Below are 24552 nucleotides of genomic sequence, written 5' to 3' on the forward strand. Positions count from 1 at the left end.
AATGGGGGGAAAGAATTGTCTACATAGCTGGGGCACCTGAAAAAAAGACGTGAAACAATACACAACGCATATTAAGGGGCAAACAGATGCTGAACACATTCTACCTAAACTTGTGAATCAGAACAGCGTGGCATATACTTGCAGTGTCTGGAACAAAGTCTTGAGAGGAACGTTCTATCCATTCACAAATCGAATTCAGAGTTAGTCAACTGAAGAGGCGGAAGTTGGCATAGGCGTGGGGCCTGAATCTTCCAACTGCATCAGGAGGTCCCTGCCTTCTCTCAGGTCTCGGATAACATTTTACCATGAAGATCAACCAGTAGTTTAAAAGGAAATCCCCATTGACAGCGAAAACCACGTGTGCGAAGAGCATCAGTCAAGTCTTTAAGCTCCCTCCGTTTGATGATCGTAATGGGGGTCAGGTCTTGGTAGAATTGCAGCTTGGCAGTTTCAAAGGGAACGTGGGGTTTGCCCCTAGTTTGGTTGAGAACCAGATCCTTATCTTTAAAGCTGAGAAAACGCAAAAGGACATCCCAAGGGGGCTCACCATCACGTGGTTTGGGTCGTAGAGCCCTATTCACTCTTTCCAAAGGCAATTCCCGGGTTCCAACGTCTGATATAAGAAAAGAGAACAGTTTATGTAGATAGGCCTCCAGGTCCTGTGGAAAGATGGACTCCGGAACATTCCGTATCCAGAGGTTATTTCACCTTTACCGATTTTCCAGGTCCTCATTTTTAGTACGTAAATCAGACAAGTCCTGAATAATATGGTCAATGGTGGTCATTCCGAGTTGTTCGCTAGCTGTTTTCATTCGCAGCGCAGGGATTAGGCAAAAAAGAAGCACTTCTGCGCATGCGTATGCAGCACAATGCGCATGCGTGACGTACTTTCACAACAGCCGATGCTTTTTCACAAAAGGTCTAGCAAAGCTTTTCAGTCGTACTGCTGGCCGCAGAGTGACTGACAGGAAAGGGGCGTTTCTGGGTGTCAACTGACCGTTTTCAGGGAGCGTGCAGAAAAACGGAGGCGTGTCAGATACAAACGCAGGCATTCCTGGGAAAACGCAGGCGTGGCTGGCCGAACGCAGGGCGTGTTTGTGACGTCAAAACAGGAACTGAACAGTCTGAAGTGATCGCAAGCTAGGAGTAGGTCTGAAGCTACTCTGAAACTGCTAAAAAATATTTTGGTGCCACTCTGCGATCCTTTCGTTCGCACTTCTGCTAAGCAAAGATACACTCCCAGAGGGCGGTGGCTTAGCGTTTGCATGGCTGCTAAAAGCAGCTAGTGAGTGAACAACTCAGAATGAGGGCCGATGTCTCTGGTGGTCTCGTTCTGTACTTTTTGGAGAGAGTCCTGACGGGATTCTAGCTTTGTGGACCTGGAAGACAGTGAGGATAAGTCCGATCTAATAGAGGTGACCGCCTTGTCCAACTTGATCTCCATAGAATCATTGAAATCCATTACAAGAGACCACAGAGTCATAATGTCGTCCTTGGTATCAGACAGGTGAAGAAGGCTAGTCGTCCTTGTCTGACTGTGAAAAGCGAGGCGAGTGAGGATCTTGTGATGAAGACAATTTGTCATTTTAATCATTTTTGGAAAAATGTTGGGAGATGTCACACTTGCCCGAATTTTAGCAAGCAGTGGTGTTTTATTTGCTCATGGTGAGACTCCGCGTGAGGGTCAAATACACGAAAATCAGACAGATGCAAAGGCGGGTGGATTCAAAAGAAGAATAAATAAAAAAATGTGTTTTTACACACACACACACTATATATATATATATATATATACATACATATATACATATATGTATACACATACACACACACACACACTGGGACGATAGAAGCGGCACTCAGGGACTTGATAAAAGTGCAGAAAAGCGACTGCTTTAATCAACGTTTCGGGTGTTACTCCGTTCATCAACGAACCCCGAAACGTTTATTAAAGCAGTCGTTTTTTTGCACTTTTAGCAAGTCTCTGAGTGCTGCTTCTATCGTCCCAGTGTATGTGTGGGAGGCGCTGTCCTCTCTAAGAAGGCACCGTAGCAGTTACAGCTTTTACATCATTGGAGTGCCGGATCGACCCTATTGATATATATATATATATATATATATACACACACACATACATACACACACACACACACACACACACACACTCAGAGGGCCCAAAAGATATATAACACTGGAGGGCAGGACACAGGTCTGGTCAGTGAGACATGGTTGGCACAGTCAACCCCATATGGAACCTCGAGCAAAGGTCAGGAAGTGGCCACGTTTCCCGAGGTTAGTAGTTAATCACACCACAGTGGCTAGGAGTACACTCTGCTGGATCTGCTAGAGTTATGAGTGTGGCTGTGGAGGGGGATATTACAACATCATTTGTGTGTCCAGGTAGTCGGGATCAACCAGGGTGTGTGTGCAGCCGGAGCTGGGGAAACCGGGAAGGCAGCGGAACCACCAGGCGGCAGCAGGAGGGCTTTCTCATTGTCTTTTATTTTAAATCCCACATTTCTTAGCAGTCATACCCAATATTAGAACCCATGACCTGTTACACTGACGGCAGACACCTTACTGATAGAGATATTTGCTCCTGTATAGGAAGCCTGAGAATTCTAACTCTATGAAGTTGTGTGTAGTTGTCAGAGAAGTAACTTCATATAGTTAAAATTCTCATGCTTTGTATACAGGAGCAAATAGCTTCATCAGTACGGTGTCTGCCTCCAGTGTAATAGGTTGTGGGTTCTAATCCTGGGTATGACACTTGTAAAATGTGTCGCCACTGAAGAGATAGCAGAGTCTATCAAGTAACTTAACCTAATGGTGTCACAGAATGGGAGGAGAGTTGCCCCCCTAAAGAGCAGGAGCCCGGCTGCAGATGACTCCATTGCCTCCCAGAGTTATGCCTCTGAGTTAAAGAAAAATCAGTTAAATGTCTCTTTACTTTTTTTCTGCTTCCTCCTGTTCAGTTTAAATTGCAGCTTGCAGGTTGTTTTTGTCTTGTATTACATTTTTTGTAGATTTGGAACAATTACAGTAAATGTAAGAAATATGCAAAAATAGAAGAAATCAAGAAAAGGAGGAATAACTATTTTACACCACCGTGTTCATTTAAAGTCAGTTGGCAATGCAAACTTCTGTGCTCTTCTGATGGCAATATCAACAAAATGAAATTTCTTACCATTATGGTCCTCCTCTGAAGAATATCCAGAAGATGAGGTAGATTTGTCATATGTGGTCTGTATTTCCGAGAAGCCATTCTTGTTTTCTCTGGTATTATAAGAAGCATCCATTCCCATCCTTTTACGTACCAAGTCACAATCCCCTAATGGAAGATATCGGAGAATCACAGAGATGTAAGGCAACAGCTCACGCAAACTATTCCAGTGCAGATCTGTTGAGCATTTCATGCAATCTGAGTCACTTTTCTGAAGGTTTGATATTTTTATGTACTTACTGTAGTTTGATAGAGATGTATGATGTATTTGCACCAAAAAGTTGCATTCATCTAGACCAGTGGTTCTCAAACTCGGTCCTCAGGACCCAAACAACTCATGTTTTCCTGGTCACCTAGCAGGGTGACGAGTGTATTTATTACTAGTGATGAGCGGGTTCGGATCCTCGGAATCCGACCCGCCCGAACTTCACCTTTTTTTTTACACGGGTCCGAGCGACTCGGATCCTCCCGCCTTGCTCGGTTAACCCGAGCGCGCCCGAACGTCATCATCCCGCTGTCGGATTCTCGCGAGACTCGGATTCTATATAAGGAGCCGCGCGTCGCCGCCATTTTCACACGTGCATTGAGATTGATAGGGAGAGGATGTGGCTGGCGTCCTCTCCGTTATAGTAGAACACAGAGTGACTTAGTTATAATTGTGGGGAGGATTGGGGACGGGGAGCAGCTGTTAGGGAGTACAGTGCAGGGTTTTGATTATACCACCAGTGAGTTTAATCCTTTGTTTCTCTGCCTGAAAAAAACGCTCCGACCACCATATCTGTGCTCACTCAGTGTGCTGCACTGCTGCATGATATATCTGTGCTGAGTGCACTGCTCTGCTCACACTGCCTAATTGTGGGGACTGGGGAGCAGTTATAGCAGGAGTACAGTGCACAGTTTCGCTGACAGTGACCACCAGTCCAGTATACGTTTGTCTGCCTGAAAAACACTCCTGTGTTTTTTTTTTTTCTTCATACTAGTTTAGCAGTCTGCTGACAGTGTCCACCAGGTCCGTTATACAGTATATTATATATATAAGCAGCAGTACGGTAGGCCACGGCTGTACCTACCTCTGTGTCGTCAGTGCACTCGTCGTCCATAAGTAATATAATACTATACTATCCATCCATCTACATTGTATACCTGTGGTGTTTTTTTTTTCTTCATACTAGTTTAGCAGTCTGCTGACAGTGTCCACCAGGTCCGTTATACAGTATATTATATATATAAGCAGCAGTACGGTAGGCCACGGCTGTACCTACCTCTGTGTCGTCACTCGTCGTCCATAAGTAATATAATACTATACTATCCATCCATCTACATTGTATACCTGTGGTGGCTTTTAGTTGTGCGCAAAATATGGAGAACAAAAATGTGGAGGTTAAAAAAATAGGGAAAGATCAAGATCCACTTCCACCTCGTGCTGAAGCTGCTGCCACTAGTCATGGCCGAGACGATGAAATGCCATCAACGTCGTCTGCCAAGGCCGATGCCCAATGTCATAGTACAGAGCATGTAAAATCCAAAACACAAAAGATCAGTAAAAAAATGACCCAAAAATCAAAATTAAAAGCGTCTGAGGAGAAGCGTAAACTTGCCAATATGCCATTTACGACACGGAGTGGCAAGGAACGGCTGAGGCCCTGGCCTATGTTCATGGCTAGTGGTTCAGCTTCACATGAGGATGGAAGCACTCATCCTCTCGCTAGAAAAAAGAAAAGACTTGCGGCAAAAGCACAGCAAAGAACTGTGCGTTCTTCGAAATCACAAATCCCAAAGGAGAGTCCAATTGTGTCGGTTGCGATGCCTGACCTTCCCAACACTGGACGGGAAGAGCTTGCGCCTCTTTTTTTCTTTGCGTCATGTGCTGTTTGGGGAGTATTTTTTGGAAGGGCCATCCTGCGTGAGATGGGCCAGGTGTTTGTGCCGGCCACTAGGGTCGCTTAGCTTACTCACACAGCTACCTCATTGCGCCTCTTTTTTTCTTTGCGTCATGTGCTGTTTGGGGAGTATTTTTTTGAAGGGCCATCCTGCGTGACACTGCAGTGCCACTCCTAGATGGGCCAGGTGTTTGTGTCGGCCACTAGGGTCGCTTAGCTTAGCCATCCAGCGACCTCGGTGCAAATTTTAGGACTAAAAATAATATTGTGAGGTGTGAGGTGTTCAGAATAGACTGAAAATTAGTGGAAATTATGGTTATTGAGGTTAATAATACTATGGGATCAAAATGACCCCCAAATTCTATGATTTAAGCTGTTTTTTAGGGTTTTTTGAAAAAAACACCCGAATCCAAAACACACCCGAAAATCAGACAAAAAAAATTTGATGAGGTTTTGCCAAAACGCGTCCGAACCCAAAACACGGCCACGGAACCGAACCCAAAACCAAAACCCGAAAAATTTCAGGTGCACATCACTATTTATTACTCACCGACCCATTTTAAAAGATCCACTGGTAGAGCTAATTATTTCACTAGTGATTCTGTGAAGAAACATGGAAAACATGCACTGTGTGGGGTCCTGAGGACTGAGTTTGAGAACCTGTGATCTAGAAATGTTATTTTAAAACTGGGAATCCCAATAACTTCAGTTTGTCCTATTTGTGATCTGTTTTTCTAAAAATCCAGATACAAGAAAACCTAATTTGTGAATGAGTCCTCCTTACATGTCACAGATATGATTACTGAGGTTTTGTGATTTTTCTAGAAACTTCTTGCAGACTAAGCTAATATTGGTGGTCATTCCGAGTTGTTCGCTCGTTGCCGTTTTTCGCAACGGAGCGATTAGGTGGAAAATGCGCATGCGCTTAGTAATTTTACACAAAACTTTGGAGATTTACACAAGCTCGAGCGACGTTTTTTCATCGCTCGAGTGATCATAGTGTGATTGACAGGAAGTGGGTGTTTCTGGGCGGGAACTGGCCGTTTTCAGGGAGTGTGCTAAAAAACGCAGGCGTGCCAGGTAAAAACGCAGGAGTGGCTGGAAAAACGGGGGAGTGGCTGGCCGAACGCAGGGCGTGTTTGTGACGTCAAACCAGGAACTAAACGGACCGAGGTGATCGCAGTCTAGGAGTAGGTCTGGAGCTACTCAGAAACTGCAAGGAATTATTTAGTAGCAGTTCTGCTAATCTTTCGTTCGCTATTCTGCTAAGCTAAGATACACTCCCAAAGGGTGGCGGCCTAGCGTTTGCAATGCTGCTAAAAGTAGCTAGCGAGCGAACAACTCGGAATGAGGGCCTTTGTTTCTTGAAAATGTAGACTGACAAGTGATGAATGTGCCTGGCAGAGTATTCTCACCATTGAATGCTGGATGGTGTGTAGTTCATTCAAAAAGTCAACAAGCAGTGAGGGGACCCTGGAACGCAGATGCCGAGCATTTCAAGGGGTTCAGTGGTGCAACAGTCAACAAAATTATTAACCTTTATGTTGACCGTTGTACTGCCCGTGCCCGTGCATTGCTTAAAGTAGCATTTCACATGTGCTAATCCCCTAGCACCGATGTTCCAGGGTTCATATATTGCGTGTCGGCAAGATGTTTGTATGCCTTGCCGGACATAATCATTGCTGGTCATCAAAGCTAAAAGCATACTGTAGAGCCTTTATTACACTTTGACAGTTTCTCCAGCTCTGTATTGGCTTGCAATCTCCTATATTATTATTATACTTGGACAATATATCCCTATTAGTTTGGACTCTTATTTATATATTGATTTTCTGATATGATTTTCCTTCATCTCAGTCTGAGCCTTTTATTAGAATAAATTACATACATTTTATATCAACAATGGTTTCTGCACTAGAGTTATGTTGACATTTGCACTTTTATACCATTGCCAAATACTCCTCTTCACTGGCGGATTAAGACGGCAATAACTATGTTAAATTGTACAGATCAAATGTATGGAGGCTTTTAAAGTGATGATGATTTTATTCTCTTATGGTCTTTGTTTCTGCTATTTGTACTGTATATTTTTTAGTTGATTGTTCATTAATGTGAGCCGTTGAAGACAATAAAGTATTGAATTGTACTGTAAAGTGAAGGGCTGGGGTGGAAGTTCAGTGGTAGTGTACTTGAAGAAATTAATTGAGGTGGAAGGTAGTGGGGAAGAAATTAAATTTAAGGTGCAGTGTAGAAATTATTTTAGTGGGAGAAAGGAAATGGGTGTCAGGGTTCCATAGCAGAAAGTAATTGCAAGGTGGGCATTAACTGACTAGATAGGGTGCATGAATGGATCTGGAGAGGCATGAATTAAATTTAGGGTACGGAATGATTGGGGGAAGGCATAACTAGATCTGTATTAAGGGGCAATAATTGTTCTAGGTGGGTGAACGGACCAGGGGGAGGGTCATGAATTGATTCTTAGAGGCATGAGGAAGCAGCCCACACATGTGATCAGAGTGGCGGATAACAGGATGGAGCTGCTGTTTCTGCAAGACATGAGGTCAAGGCACACTAATACCTCTTTACACCGAGCATGGAAAAATCCAGGTCGTATATCGGTGTGAATGGGTCTACCCTGTTTTTGTGCCCCAGTTCTGCGCTGCAGTCTGAAAGTGTATTCCCTGTTTTTTCTACCCGGGTTATGCTAAAAGGAGCTAAATGAATTCCTGTTTCCCCTTGTACAATGTTCTGCCAAGTGACTGTGAAATGCTGGGTGCACACTGAGCAATATACAGTATCGCTAGCGGGTTGGTTGGTGGGTATGAATCCCCGATATGTCTGTGAACGACTCTGTTCACAGACATATATCACTGGCTCTCCAGTATTGCCTATGGCGCATCTGGCTGTGTGTACAGGTGGTCCGCCACCCGTACATTTACTGCAAGGACCGGTGACACAGCTGGGCAGCAAATTTAAATGCCTGCCCAGCGGTGACATCTGGACGACATATCAAGTGACCGATGGGTGTGTATACTTACCTGCATCGTCTGCTCTGTTGGTGCAAACTCCGGTCCGCCATGGTGTCGTCCCAGTGTGTACCCAGCTTACGGTAAGAAGTATGGGGGACAGACACTATCTATATGTATATATGTGTATAAATGTGTGAAAGTATGTACAGTATGTGGCTGTATGTATATATGTGTGTGTATGTGCATATTTTTATGCCTATATGTGACCGTATGTATATAGTTGTACACATACATAGTCACACTTATACACATACATATATATGTTCAGTCAATCATATACAAACAGCAACACACATACAGCCACACACTTACACATACAGTATGTGTATATGTGTGTGACTAGGTATGTGATGCACTTGCAGGCAGCACGCTGGCACCAATCACAGGATGAGCAACCTGGCGGAGGACCTCCCATCGCGTAATGCTTGTGGAGCTTCAAGCAGGTGCCAGTCTGGTGCGCTCTCCTCCTCCTGATCAACAGGCTCTGAACCAAATCACTGCATCCAGGTACTGGGGATCAGGAGAGTGGGTAGAAGGTGAAGGGGGGGGGCACTCCTGGAGATGAACAACAGAAGCGCAGAGCTCCGATTCCCAAGACCCTGTAGAAGGGGGGTAGGGGGGCGGGTGTAACACGCAGTCACAGCCACAGTGTCAAACTACCCATGCATCTCTTTAGACTCTGCTGCCACTCTCCCTTTATGACCTCTTCTGTCTGCAATCTGTTCTCTAGTTAGCTCAAAGCTTTAAGATGCTCTTTTCTTTTTCTACTATTATTTCTATTCTCTGACTGCTGTCTGTCACTTTCTCTCTGTTCCTCTTTAACTCTCTCTCTCTCTCTCTGTGCTTACACACCCTTCCTGACCCATATTCTCTGCGCACTGCACTTTGCACTCCCATGAACTGTACTGTCTACATTATCAGCTAATAATACCCTACTACAGCTACCCCCTCTCCCCTGCACCCCAGTGTTCTGCCCTGTTCTGTTAAATCCTCAGAACTGCATCCACTTACTATTATAACAACACTATGCTACTCTGACCCTCACTATGCAGCCTATTCTGTGTCCTTACCCCACTAATCCTGCACCCATTACTGTGTCCTTACCCCTAACCCTGCACTCTATACTATACCCTTACTCCCTAACCCTGAGCCTACTATGATGTGCTTACCCCCCTAACCCTGCACCCAATACTGTGTCCTTATCACCCAATAATGTGTCCTTATCCCCTAACCCTGCCGTCAATACTGTACCCTTCTCCCCTAACCCTGCACCCAAAATGTATCTTTACATTCCAACAATTCACTCACTACTGTACCCTTCCCCACTAACCCTGCATGCACTACTGTACCCTTACCCTCCTAACCCGTCACAAACTACTGTACCATTATTCCCCTAACCTGGCACACACTACTATACCTTACCACTTGTGTAACAAGATACTGCAAATTACATTTAAAAATATAAAACATTAAGAAGAGACATGTTAAGAGGACACTTTGTAGAAGGGTGCAAATGTATAGTTTGCAGGGGGATGCTGAACACCCTAGCACTTATTTGCTTCTCATAGATACGTTGAGAACAGAGTAAGTCCTGTGCTTCCTTTTCGGCTGCCGTGTTGGCATTTTGTATTGCATGTATATCTTACCCCATGTGGTTCCTCCATAGTCTGTTTCTTGTATGGCTGCAGACAATGGACCTTTGTCTCTAACATATGTAGATGTCTCACTGTAGAATGTGTGCTGGGTTGTCTGCCTGGGGGTGGGAGCACTTTTCAGGGCACCCACTTTCCTTCTTGTATTCCTGTAATAGATAAATAGACATTGGAAGTAATCAACTTTCTAAAGACATTTCATTATCACTAATCTTTTTTTTTTTTTTTTTTGAGAAAAAGTTTTTATTGAATTTTATACTTTTAACAAGATATTCGTAAGATATACATTACAGGTATCACACATTGGTACATAACGCAGTTAACTGTCAAATAACAGAGACAGTATATCTATCTATGTACAACATCGAGTGAGTGAAGAATCAAACAGGCATGCATGCCGATGTATAGAAAGCTGTCAGTAGGTAGTGTAATACATTTGGTGTGTATCGTAACTAAGGGCGAAGGAATAACTCTTAACGAAGTATTATAGCTTATAAAAGAAAGACAAAGAGTAAGCTTAAGATTAGAAGTAGAAGAGAAAAGGGGCAAGGAGGGGGAAGAGAAAAGAAGGGAGGGAGGATTGGGAAGGGAGGTAAGGGGGGAATGGTCGGGCGGTCCCAGTCGCCTGGGCAGTGCGTCAGACTATCCTCAGTTGGATAGGGTATTGTGATGGTTCCCATTATCTTATATGGTAGTTAGTGGAGGTTCAGCACCGAAGTGTAACGTCCAGGGTGACCACGTATTGGCAAAATTATCTGGGGTGTCCCGGAGAACCGCTGTGATACGTTCCAATCTATAGGTTTGCCATATAGCATTAATGGTAGCAGGGGTCGTGGGGGGTGACAGCGATTTCCAGTTGGCCGCGATTTGGCATTTGGCCGTATTTAAGATATGTTTAATTAGCTTTTGTTGGTGGCGAGGGGTGTGAGGTATTGGGCGAGAGAGCAGGGAATAGAGAGGAGACATTGGGATCGTCAATCCGAGGACCTTAAAAATAAGTCTATGGACCCTAGTCCAATATCCCTTAATTTGCGGGCAGTTCCACCAAATATGCAGCAGGGTTCCGCGCTGGCCACATTGACGCCAACAGTTATCCGAGCAGGAGGGGTAAATTGAATGGAGACGTGATGGTACCAGGTACCAACGGTAAATAAGAATTTACTTACCGATAATTCTATTTCTCGGAGTCCGTAGTGGATGCTGGGGTTCCTGAAAGGACCATGGGGAATAGCGGCTCCGCAGGAGACAGGGCACAAAAAAGTAAAGCTTTTACCAGATCAGGTGGTGTGCACTGGCTCCTCCCCCTATGACCCTCCTCCAGACTCCAGTTAGGTACTGTGCCCGGACGAGCGTACACAATAAGGGAGGCAATTTGAATCCCGGGTAAGACTCATACCAGCCACACCAATCACACCGTACAACTTGTGATCTAAACCCAGTTAACAGTATGATAACAGCGGAGCCTCTGAAAGATGGCTTCCTTCAACAATAACCCGAATTAGTTAACAATAACTATGTACAATTATTGCAGATAATCCGCACTTGGGATGGGCGCCCAGCATCCACTACGGACTCCGAGAAATAGAATTATCGGTAAGTAAATTCTTATTTTCTCTATCGTCCTAAGTGGATGCTGGGGTTCCTGAAAGGACCATGGGGATTATACCAAAGCTCCCAAACGGGCGGGAGAGTGCGGATGACTCTGCAGCACCGAATGAGAGAATTCCAAGTCCTCTTTTGCCAGGGTATCAAATTTGTAGAATTTTACAAACGTGTTTTCCCCCGACCACGTAGCTGCTCGGCAGAATTGTAATGCCGAGACCCCTCGGGCAGCCGCCCAAGATGAGCCCACCTTCCTTGTGGAATGGGCCTTAACAGATTTAGGCTGTGGCAGGCCTGCCACAGAATGAGCAAGTTGAATTGTGTTACAAATCCAACGAGCAATCGTCTGCTTATAAGCAGGGGCACCCAACTTGTTGGGTGCATATAGTATCAACAGCGAGTCAGATTTTCTGACTTCAGCCGTCCTTGAAATGTATATTTTTAAGGCTCTGACAACGTCCAACAACTTGGAGTCCTCCAAGTCGCCAGTGGCCGCAGGCACCACAATAGGTTGGTTCAGGTGAAACGCTGATACCACCTTAGGGAGAAAATGCGGACGAGTCCTCAGTTCTGCCCTATCCGAATGGAAGATTAGATAAGGGCTTTTATAAGATAAAGCCGCCAATTCAGATACTCTCCTGGCGGAAGCCAGGGCCAGTAACATAGTCACTTTCCATGTGAGATATTTAAAATCCACCTTTTTCAATGGTTCAAACCAATGGGATTTGAGGAAATCTAAAACTACATTTAGATCCCACGGTGCCACCGGAGGCAACACAGGAGGCTGTATATGCAGTACTCCTTTAACAAAAGTCTGTACCTCAGGAACTGAGGCCAATTCTTTTTGGAAGAATATTGACAGGGCCGAAATTTGAACCTTAATAGATCTCAATTTGAGACCCATAGACAATCCTGATTGTAGGAAATGTAGGAAACGACCCAGTTGAAATTCCTCCGTCGGAACACTCCGATCCTCGCACCACGCGACATATTTTCGCCAAATGCGGTGATAATGTTTCGCGGTGACTTCCTTCCTTGCCTTAATCAAGGTAGGAATGACTTCTTCTGGAATGCCTTTCCCTTTTAGGATCTGGCGTTCAACCGCCATGCCGTCAAACGCAGCCGCGGTAAGTCTTGAAAAAGACAGGGACCCTGTTGTAGCAGGTCCCTTCTCAGAAGTAGAGGGCACGGGTCGTCCGTGACCAACTCTTGAAGTTCCGGGTACCAAGTCCTTCTTGGCCAATCCGGAGCCACTAGTATTGTTCTTACTCCTCTTCACCGTATAATCTTCAATACCTTTGGTATGAGAGGCAGAGGAGGAAACACATATACTGATTTGTACACCCAAGGTGTTACCAATGCGTCCACAGCTATTGCCTGTGGATCTCTTGACCTGGCGCAATACTTGTCCAGTTTCTTGTTGAGGCGAGACGCCATCATGTCTACCATTGGTCTTTCCCAACAGTTTAATAGCATGTGGAAGACTTCTGGATGAAGACCCCACTCTCCCGGGTGAATATCGTGTCTGCTGAGGAAGTCTGCTTCCCAGTTGTCCACGCCCGGGAAGAACACTGCTGACAGTGCTATTACGTGATTCTCCGCCCAGCGAAGAATCTTGGCAGCTTCTGCCATTGCACTCCTGCTTCTTGTGCCGCCCTGTCTGTTTACATGGGCGACCGCCGTGATGTTGTCCGACTGAATCAACACCGGTTTTCCTTGCAGGAGTGGTTCCGCCTGGCTTAGAGCATTTTAGATTGCTCTTAGTACCAGAATGTTTATGTGAAGAGACTTTTCCAGGTTCGTCCATACCCCCTGGAAGTTTCTTCCTTGTGTGACTGCTCCCCAGCCTCTCAGGCTGGCGTCCGTGGTCACCAGGATCAAATCCTGTATGCCGAATCTGCGGCCCTCCAATAGATGAGCCTTTTGCAACCACCACAGAAGATATACCCTTGTCCTTGGCGACAGGGTTATTCGCAGGTGCATCTGAGGATGCGACCCTGACCATTTGTCCAACAGATCCCTTTGGAAAATTCTTGCATGGAATCTGTCGAATGGAATTGCTTCGTAAAAAGCCACCATTTTTCCCAGGACTCTTGTGCATTGATGTACAGACACCTTTCCTGGTTTTAGGAGGTTCCTGACAGGTCGGATAACTCCTTGGCTTTTTCCTCGGGAAGAAAAACCTTTTTCTGAACCGTGTCCAGAATCATCCCTAGGAACAGCAGACGTATCGTCGGAAAACAGCTGCGATTCTTGGAATATTTAGAATCCAGTCGTGCCGTCGAAGAACTACTTTAGATAGTGCTCTTCCGACCTCCAACTGTTCTCTGGAACTTGCCCTTTTTAGGTCGTGCAAGTAAGGGATAATTTAGATGCCTTTTTTCTTTGAAGAAACATCTTTTCGGCCATTACCTTGGTAAAAAGGCCCGGGGTGCCGTGGATAATTCAAACGGCATCGTCTGAAACTGATATTGACAGTTCTGTACCACGAACCAGAGGTACCCTTGATGAGAAGGACAAAATTTGGACATGGAGGTAATCCTTGATGTCCAGGGACACCATATAGTCCCCCTTTTTTCCGGTTCGCTATCACTGCTCTGAGTGACTTTATCTCGATTTGAACCTTTTATGTAAGTGTTCAAAACATTTTAGATTTAGACTATGTGTCACCAAGCCGTCTGGCTTCAGTACCACCATATAGTGTGGAAAAATAATACCCTTTTCCTTGTCGTAGGAGGGGTACTTTGATTATCACCTGCTGGATATACAGCTTGTGAATTGTTTCCAATGCTGCCTCCCTGTCGGAGGGAGCCGTTGGTAAAGCAGACTTCAGGAACCTGCGAGGAGAAGATGTCTCGACTCTCCAATCTTTACCCCTGGGATAATACTCGTACGATCTAGGGGTCAACTTGCGAGTGATCCCACTGCGCCCTGAGACTCTTGAGACTACCCCCCCACCTTGAGTCCGCTTGCACGGCCCCAGCGTCATGCTGAGGACTTGGCAGACGCGGTGGAGGGCTTCTTTTCCTGGGAAAGGGCTGCCTGCTGCAGTCTACTTCCCTTACCTCTATGTCTGGGCAGATATGACTGGCCTTTTGCCTGCATGCCCTCATGGGAAAGGAAAGATTGAGGCTGAAAAGACGGTGTCTTTTTTAGCTGAGATGTAACTTGGGGTAAAAAAGGTTGGATTTCCCAGCTGTTGCTGTGGTCCCCAGGTCCGATGGACCGACCCCCAAATAACTCCTTCCCTTTATACAGCAATACTTCCATCTGCCGTATGGGATCTGTATCACCTGACCACTGTCGTGTCCCTGACATCTTCTGGGAGATATGGACAACGCACTTATCTTGATGCCAGAGAGCAAATATCCCTCTGTGCATCTCACATACATATATATAGAATGCATCCTATTAAATGCTCTACATGAATAAAATATTTTCAGTCAGGGAATCCGACCAAGCCAACCCAGCACTGCATCTCCAGGCTGATGGCGATCGCTGGTCGCAGTATAACCACCGTATGTGTGTATATACTTTTTAGGATATTTTTCCAGCTTCCTATCAGCTGGCTCCTTGAGGGCGGCCGTATCTGGAGACGGTAACGCCACTTGATAAGCGTGTGAGCGCCTTATCACCCTAAGGGGTGTTTCCCAACGTACCCTAATTTCTGGCGGGAAAGGGTATAACGCCAATATTTGCTATCGGGGTAACCCTACGCATCCTCACACACTTCATTTTATTTTATCTGATTCAGGAAAAACTACAGGTAGTTTTTTCACTCCCACATAATACCCTTTCTTGTGGTACTTGTAGTATCAGAAACACGTAACACCTCCTTCATTGCCCTTAACGTGTGGCCCTAATGAGAAATACGTTTGTTTATTCACCGTCGACACTGTATTCAGTGTCCGTGTCTGTGTCTGTGTCGACCGACTGAGGTAAATGGGCGTTTTTTAAAAAACCCCTGACGGTGTTTCTGAGACGCCTGGACCGGTCCTAATAGATTGTCGGCCGTCTCATGTCGTCAACCGACCTTGCAGCGTGTTGACATTCTCACGTAATTCTCTAAATAAGCCATCCATTCCGGTGTCGACTCCCTAGAGAGTGACATCACCATTACAGGCAATTTCTCCGCCTCCTCACCAACATCGTCCTCATACATGTCGACACACACGTACCGACACACAGCACACACACCGGGAATGCTCTGACAGAGGACAGGACCCACTAGCCCTTTGGGGAGACAGAGGGAGAGTCTGCCAGCACACACCAAAAACGCTATAATTATATAGGGACAACCTTATATAAGTGTTTCTCCCTTATAGCATCTTTTATATATATACAATATCGCCAAAATCAGTGCCCCCCCTCTCTGTTTTAACCCTGTTTCTGTAGTGCAGTGCAGGGGAGAGCCTGGGAGCCTTCTCTCCAGCTTTTCTGTGAGAGAAAATGGCGCTGTGTGCTGAGGAGATAGGCCCCGCCCCTTTTTCGGCGGGCTCGTCTCCCGCTATTTTTGAAGTTAGGCAGGGGTTAAATATCTCCATATAGCCTCTGTGGGCTATATGTGAGGTATTTTTTGCCTCTAATAAGGTTTTTATTTGCCTCTCAGAGCGCCCCCCCCAGCGCTCTGCACCCTCAGTGACTGTTGTGTGAAGTGTGCTGAGAGGAAAATGGCGCACAGCTGCAGTGCTGTGCGCTACCTTTATGAAGACTCAGGAGTCTTCAGCCGCCGATTTTGGACCTCTTCTCTCTTCAGCGTCTGCAAGGGGGCCGGCGGCGCGGCTCCGGTGACCATCCAGGCTGTACCTGTGATCGTCCCTCTGGAGCTAGTGTCCAGTAGCCAAGCAGCAAATCCACTCTGCACGCAGGTGAGTTCACTACTTCTCCCCTAAGTCCCTCGTTGCAGTGATCCTGTTGCCAGCAGGACTCACTGTAAAGTAAAAAACCTAAGCTAAACTTTCTCTAAGCAGCTCTTTAGGAGAGCCACCTAGATTGCACCCTTCTCGTTCGGGCACAAAATCTAACTGGAGTCTGGAGGAGGGTCATAGGGGGAGGAGCCAGTGCACACCACCTGATCTGGTAAAAGCTTTACTTTTTTGTGCCCTGTCTCCTGCGGAGCCGCTATTCCCCATGGTCCTTTCAGGAACCCCAGCATCCACTTAGGACGATAGAGAAATATAGTTTGTAGGCATTTTCTTTAATTCGGACCGAAATGGAGCTCGTGGAAATTTCTTGCCTGATCTCAGACCACTCATCTGTCGTCAGGGTTTCGCCTACCTCCCGCTCCCACGCTACTTCGTGGGGTTCCTTCAGGGGCGAGTTGTAAGCTAATAAGATTTGATATATAGTTGAGAGTAAGCCTTTAGTTGATCGGCAGGTACAGCAGAGGGATTCAAAGCTCGTTTTACCTCCCACGGGCGGTGTTCCGGAGGTAGAGGCAAAAAAGTGGCGTATCTGCAAGAATTGATAAAAGGTTGAGCGTGGGAGCGAGAAACGGGATTATAAGTTGTCAAACGTGGGGAACGTATGTAGCGGGGCGATGTCTAGAAGGAAAAGTGAGTTATGGCTGGTCCAGGAATCAAAAGCTAAGTGGTTCTCCCCTGGCGGGAATGCCGGGTTGTTCCACAGAGGGGTGAGTAGAGGGTGAAAGGAGCGTAGCCGGTAAAGGCGTGAGCAGAGGTCCCATATGCCAAGGGTGAATTTCACTGTGGGCAACAGCGAGGAAGCTGGGGGACGGCTATTCGGTCGACACCAGAGCAGGCTGTAGGGGGAATATCTGTGGAGAGTGGTAGCCTCTAGTTGCGTCCAGATTCTGTGTCTAGGGTTATCGTGCCAAAGGACACATGTGGTTAAATGAGTAGCTCTATAGTATTTGAGGAGGTCAGGAACTCCTAGACCCCCTTCTAGACGATGCTTTTGGAGGATTCGCATCTTTACTCTGGGCTTACGCCCTGCCCATATAAATCTGGTGAGGTCTGCTTGAAGATTTTTAAGGATTGAGGTGGGGACGTGGATGGGAAGAGTTTGCCACAGATATAACAGACGGGGCAGTAGTGTCATCTTAACGGCTGTCATCCGTCCAAACCAAGATAGGATGTATTTATTCCACTTTGTCATATCGTATTTGATAGAGGTTAAGAGTCTGGGAAAGTTGGCAGCATAGAGACCAGAGTAGGACTTAGTGAGATAGATGCCCAGGTATTTGAGCTTATCAGCTCGCCAAGCACATGGGAAGGCGGCCTGTAGGAGTCGGAGATCTGGGTCCGCGACATGTAGGGCCAATATTTCGGTTTTGTCTGAGTTAATGTTGTAATTTGAAAACCTGCTGTACGTAGCTATCTCTTCCATCAGGTGTGGGAGGGAGGCAGGTGGGTCAGTCAGGGTGAGAATGACGTCATCGGCATATAGAGCAATTTTGTGATTGTGAGCTCCCGACGTGATACCAGTTATGTTACGGTTTAGTCTAATTTTAGCTGCTAACGGTTCCATAATAAGGGCGAAGAGTAGGGGGGAAAGGGGACAGCCCTGTCGGGTGCCGTTGCGTATGGGAAGAGGATCGGAGGAAAGGCCATTAACTAAGATAGAGGCTGAGGGGTTCTGATACAGCGAAGTAACGCCTTTATAGAAGGCGCCATGCAGGCCCATATTTAGGAGTGTCTGTTGTAGGAATGGCCAAGCCACCCTATCGAAGGCCTTTTCTGCGTCGAGAGCCACGACCAGCGTCGGGAGAGACTTGTCATGTGCCAATTGGATGAGGTCAATGAGACGCCTAGTATTATCTGCGGCTTGTCTGGAGGGAACGAAACCGACCTGGTCGGGGTGAATGAGGGCGGACAAGAATGGAGCAAGTCTATTAGCCAAGATTTTGGCGAAAAGCTTTAGGTCCACATTCAAGAGCGAGATGGGTCGATAGTTCTTCATCTCCATCGGGTCCCTATCAGGTTTCGGAATGAGGATAAGGTTGGCCCTAGTGGTGGCTGCGTCAAATGAGTCCCCATCTAGGATTGCGTTAAACAGAGATTGGAGCATGGGGAGCAGAGAGGTAGTAAATTTTTTATAATATAGAGCGGTGAAGCCGTCCGGGCCAGGGGCCGCTGTGCGGCGTAACTGCTGAATGGCTACTGAGATTTCCTCTGTGGAAATGGGGGCATTAAGTGTCAATATATCCGAGTCGGAAAGTTTAGGGAGTTTGCAAGTGGAAAGATAGTCTCGGAGTTTAGAGAAGTGATCAGGATCAGCATCAAGAGTGGAAGGGAGATTGTACAAGGATGTATAATAATCCCGAAATTGGGCGGCCATTCGCGATGGATCAAATGTGGCAGACCCGTCCGCACAGCGTAGGGATACAATGCGATTTTGAGTGCGTTTCGCTCTTAGTTTTTGGGCTAGGAGAGTGTCAGCTTTATCAGATTTCTCATAGAACCTTTGGCGTGCCCATAAGAGTGCCTTGGCTGCCTTTTTGGTGAAGATTTGGGACAGTTGGCCTTTAACTGCTAGGAGTTTGGAATACGTTTTCTTTCTGGGGCGGCGCTGGTGCAGAAGGGTCAAGGCGGCAAGTTCTGTTTCTAAAACTCGGATCCGTTGGGCTTCAGTTTTCTTCTGGGCAGCTGTAAGGCTTATAAGGTAGCCTCGGATGGTCGCCTTATGTGCTTCCCATATTAGGGAGGGAGAGACGTCAGGGGTCGCATTTTCCGCATAATAATTAGCTAAGGCGGTGGCAATATCAGCTACAGTGCATTTTTTAAGCAGGAGAGATTCGTTTAGCCGCCAGAATCTGGTGGGGAGGGGTGAAGAGGATGAGATCTCGAGCAAAACAGCGGAGTGGTCCGACCAGGAGATAGGGAGCGTCTGGGCACTGAGGAGTTTACGAGTAGTGTCCCGGTCGACGAACATATAGTCTATGCGGGTATAGAGGTCGTGGGGCGGGGAGTAGTGAGTGAAACCCTTCGCTGAGGGGTACAAGGTTCTCCAACTGTCATACAGGTTATATAGTGTTAAATGTGTCTGGAGACGCTTGGCCAGTTTGGCGGGAGTAGAGGTAGTAGGGGCGGGGCGAGATCTGTCATGAAGTGGGTCCAGCGTGACATTGCAGTCTCCACCAATTATAGTCGTGCCCGTAGGGAGGCGGGATAGGCTGTCAAAAAAGGCTGTAAATAGGGAACCCTGCTGCGCATTAGGGGCATATATGGAGGCCAGAATCAGAGGAGCTTGGTTATAGGAACATGAAAGGATAACGTAACGGCCCTGGGGGTCCGAGATAGTATCATGAACAGTTATAGGGAGGCCTCGACGTATCATAATAGCAGTTCCCCTTCGTTTGGTAGGCATGCTTGAATAATAGACATGCGGAAATTGTTTGCAGGACTTAGAGGGGTGTGGGGGTTTAAAATGGGTCTCCTGAATTAGTACCACATCAGACTTTTGTCTGTTAAAGAATTGGATGGCCATGGCTCGTTTGGTGGGAGAATTAAGGCCATTAGCATTAACCGATATAATCTTCAGGGTCATGGTGGGAAGAACTGTGGGTGACGCAAATAGAGGGGCGGGATGGGAACCGTCCGACCATGGGGATGGAGAGGGGGAAAGGAGAGATAGAGGCGGAGAGAAAAGGGGAAAGGGACTGTATGAGAATACAGAGGGGGAGAACCTTTTCCTGTAGAAGGGCCAGGTTTAATAGTAAAAGGAAAAACGCCATCCCGGCGTATCCTTCGGGGGGGGACGTGGCATTGTGACAGAACGATAAGTAGGGTAAGGAGGAGCATAGGGGAGGGGGAGGTTGTAATAGGAACGACCAAGTGACGGGGGGAATAAAGGGAGCGAGGAGGATCGCATTGGTGAGATAAATAGGAGTAGTGTGAGCGGTATAGACATGATGAGGGAGAAGGATAAAGCATGCAATGGTGGCGGATACTAAACCAACATCAGTCTTACCAGGAGAGTTTGAACAGAAACAAATGAGCGCCATGCTAATCATGGGCCAACAGGAACAAACTTGAAAACAGACAACAAACAAAAAAAATAAAAAATAAAGGGGGGGTTTCAAAATAAGAAAACAGCTTGGCGCTCACGTGTAGCCAAGTGGACCGCGCCGTCCGAGGCGTCGGAGCCAGTCGGCCACGCAGAGGGTCTGAGTAAACACATGTGGTTACGTGGCACGTCAAGGCAGTAAAGTATGCAGATTAAAACATTCAGCAACTATACATATCGCATTTAACAAGGATTGTAGCATGGGGTGCCTGAGAGCAGTCAAATAGGATACTACTTCGGGGCCGGGGCCCTTGGGCTTGAGATTAAGGGTGACATCCGGTCTTGGGTCAAAATCGACCTCAGTCTAACCAGGAGATTATGAATAATAACAATAACAAATGTGCACCCTATTAATCACAAAACAATATGAACAGACATGAAAACATACTATATACGCAGAAATCAAGAAATTAAAGATGAAAAACTATTTGACTCTCATGCGTAGCCCAGTGGACAGCACCGCCCATGGCGTCGTAGCCAGTCGGCCACGCGGGGAGTCTGAAAAACATATATGAGAACATGGCAAAACAAGGCATGAAAGCCTTCATACTATAGAAATAAAAAATAAAAATAAATAAATGAGACAAAAATATATAGATGGAGAACTATTTGACTCTCACGTGTAACCAAGTGGGGAGCACCGCCCATGGCGCCGCAGCCAGCCGGTCACGCGGAGAGCCTGAAAAACGTATATGAATACGTGACGAACCGCGGTATGCAAGCTTTCAGTAATCGTTGAGTGTATATTCAACAAGGGTAGTAACTTGGAGTGTCTGAGATCTTTCAAATAGAGGACCATTCCGGAGCTGGGGCCCGTGGGCTTGAGATTGAGGGTGATATCTGGTCTTGGGTTGATTCAGGGAGATCTTCAAAAATGCCGAAAGTTTTAAGTAGATCAGCCCCTTGCGTTGGTGTCTTGACTGTAAAAGTCTTCCCATTCTGCGTTACCTGTAGTGAGAAGGGGAAGCCCCATTTATATTTTATGGAATGGGCTCGGAGGACCTTGGTAATATGTGCTAGGTCCCTGCGCTTTTTGAGGGTAGAGGGGGCAAGGTCCTGGAACAGCTGTAGCTGGGAGCCCGCATAGGACACCGTCGGTAGTCCTCTAGCCGCCAGCATGACTCGCTCTTTGGTGGCGTAGTAATGAAAACGTATAATGACGTCTCGTGGCGGTTGTGTCGGAGGCGGTCTAGGGCGGAGGGCCCTGTGGGCTCGGTCTAGCTGGAGAAGGGCCTCGGGGACATCCGGTGTCAGTTGTAAGAAAAGGCTCTCTAGATACTCAGGGAGAGAGCTAGGGGACACATTTTCAGGGATGTTGCGGACTCGGATGTTATTCCGACGGTTGCGGTTGTCCATATCCTCTAGTTGTTCCTTGTACGCTTCCATATCTGCCCGAATATCCAAAAGTTCCTGTTCCACCACCGTTTGAAATTGGCAGACGTCGTCCACTTTGCGCTCTAGTGTGTCTGTGCGGGAGCCCAAGTCGGCTATTTCGGATCTGAACTCAGTTAAAACCGACCTCATTTCTGACTGGATCGTTTTTGTAACGATAGCCACCACGTCCTGAGTGGTCAGTGGACTGCTGGAGGTGGCGATGTCAGCAGGATCGAAGGATTGTTCAGTTGATGGGGAGCTCCGGGTGGAGGAGCCGGACTTCTCCCAAGCGCGCAGGATACTAGCTTTAGGTATCTGAGAGTTCTTGCGGTTTTTTTGCGACATTGTAAATAAGGCGTTTTGTATCAATGTAATAGATTAATGCAATATGTATGGCAGAGCCCCCTGTCACTTCGTGGCCGTTATGCTTAAGGAGCCATGAGCTCTATAAGGCTCAGCGGGCGGGAAGAGAAACTTGGTTTGGTAATGGAGTGCAGGTCACACTTGCAGGTCGCTCTTGCGGTGGGTAGGTGGGGTGAGGACTAACCAAGCGCCCGTATTGTGGGATCGCAGCCTTCTCCGTAGTTAGCGAGGGGAGGGTGGAGGGTCGGCGAGTCCGTGCCTCCAGAACGCGGGCACTCCCCAGGGATCCAGGTTAGGATGCCGTGTCGTAGGGGGTCCAGGGGCCCTGTGTCGTTGGCTTCAGACAGGCTATTGCTCGTGGGGGTGAGATAGAGGGGTTGCGGGTCGTGCAATATGCAGCGGGCCGCGTGAGGGCTCACCCGTCGGGTCCGATGATGTCTAGGAGCCGCTTTGTCTGTCAGCAGGCAGTGATGGTGGCCGGTGATCTCAGCGGGGTCCGGCAAAGTGGTCGCCGCGCGGTTCCCCTATCTGCCACAGTCGGGTCTCCGCTCCGGGCAGCCGGTGTGAGCTCTGCGGCTCATGTGAGTGACTAGCTCCAAAGCCTGTGGTCACTTATATTCTCTGGCAATGCGGTCCGTGATGGTGTTTCCACCCTGGTAACTCCCGCGGCTACTGCAGGGCGGGAGGCGGGTAGTGGCTGGCGGGAGGTGCGGTGGCTGGAGCTCAGAGAGATTGAGCCCAGCGGTGATGGGAGCCGACCGTCTCAGCAGCAAGGGGACCAGCGGTCGAGGGGCCATTATCACTAATCTTACACTCACACCATCCTACTGATTAAAAGTAAAAGAGTATTTTAATCATTGTGTCTGTACATCTAGCACAGTCACAGATAAAAGGAGGGGTGGGGGGGCGCGATTCAATTCGGCAACAATTTATTAAGCTCCTGGGATGGTTAACCAGAGCTATTCAATCATCCATGCTGTAAACACACTATTCCCAGATTTCTGCGCGCTAACTATTGTCTATAGACTAGTTGTGATGTTACCGCATCACGTCCATTACTTAAAGTTGGAAAATGCAGTTTACCGTAACTTAAGTGCGTTTACACAGCGTCCGCAATTAAATAGCTCCTGGCACTTTCGTGCCTGCAGATCCCGTCTATACCCCATGGTTCTTGAAGCATCCCCAGCATCCTCTAGGACGTATGAGAAATAACAAAACCTTTTTTTTTTTAAACAAACATTTCTGACATTCTGGCTACAAGCAATACATGTAAGTATTCTAATCTTTGACGTTAATGCCATTATTCTCTATTGGTATTTGCAGACTTTCCTTAAATGACATACACGTAATTGTTATAATCTTTTCCAGGTTAGACTATTCTACATATTGAAATTTGTAAATATACATGGAATATACATTTTCCATTACCCCTTACACTTTTTCCCTACCCTTCCCCCCATTCCACTAACACGTTTTCATTGCAACATGGGAAAAGAAGCCCTTACCCTATCATTTTACCACTTCTACACTTAAGGTGGCCACACATCTAAAGAGAATTCTGTCCAGCCATGTATGAAGCAAATGACAATCGTCAATTTGCTCTCAAATGCCAGAAAATGGATGAAAACGGTTGTTCAGACATGTTGTTTAAATAAAACATATTTACCCAACTCAAAAATTAGTGCTGGCACTACTGGCGTTAAGTGTAGGTGAAAATATGGATATCTGCCTATTCCTCCCAAAAAAACACAAACTAATATAGGATAACAGAATAGAAGTCTATTAGTGGTCATAGAAAAAGTACTTGGGGTTCTTAAAATGTGGCAAATGACTTATATATATTTTTCTAATACAGTAAAATAAATTATAGAAAGTGTTTTTCTGCAAAATAAATGCTCTACTTAAATGTAAATCAAAATAGGTATTAGTATAGATTTGTGTCATTAAGTCAGTCGTAGAAATTATTTTTTTTAAACCCCAATAACTCTTACCGGCGAGCCTAAAAACACTCATAAAGCATCGCCATTTTCCTGTCCCATACCTTATGTCCCAATTTCCTGCATCTTGCATTTTTATTACCCCAAAAATTACATGTAATTATTGTCCCAAACAAACTAATTGAAAACATATAAGTGTCAATTAGTCATTAAGGGTGATGTCCCAGTCGTTCTGAACCAAGGGGGCAATTTAGCATGAATGGCAATGGTGCTGAAATCTCTATTGAGCAATTCTAGCACCTCTGCGCATGCTGGTGCGTGCATGTGCAAGGTCTTGAATTACTTTCTCTTGAGAAAGCAGTCTAAGACCTGGCGGGTGGTGGTGATGGAGTTTCGACGCTGCGTTTTGTGGGCATCAATGCACCATTTAGGTGGCGCGGTCCAAACAACGCAGGCGTACCCGGA

General features: G+C 46.5%; 1 protein-coding gene across 2 annotated transcripts in view; it reads right to left on the bottom strand.

The window, feature by feature from the left end:
• SUN2 (Sad1 and UNC84 domain containing 2) overlaps nt 1-24552 on the bottom strand; it is a 266430-nt gene that overhangs the window by 172805 nt on the left and 69073 nt on the right. For both annotated transcript variants that reach the window (XM_063940485.1, XM_063940484.1), the window contains exons 3-4: nt 9779-9933; nt 3188-3331 (exon numbers count right to left, since the gene is read on the bottom strand). In XM_063940485.1, the coding sequence (XP_063796555.1) occupies nt 3188-3331; nt 9779-9933 (299 nt within the window). The remainder of the gene's footprint in view (nt 1-3187; nt 3332-9778; nt 9934-24552) is intronic.

This window comes from Pseudophryne corroboree, chromosome 9 (genome assembly GCF_028390025.1).
Source record: "Pseudophryne corroboree isolate aPseCor3 chromosome 9, aPseCor3.hap2, whole genome shotgun sequence".
Lineage (NCBI taxonomy): Eukaryota > Metazoa > Chordata > Amphibia > Anura > Myobatrachidae > Pseudophryne > Pseudophryne corroboree.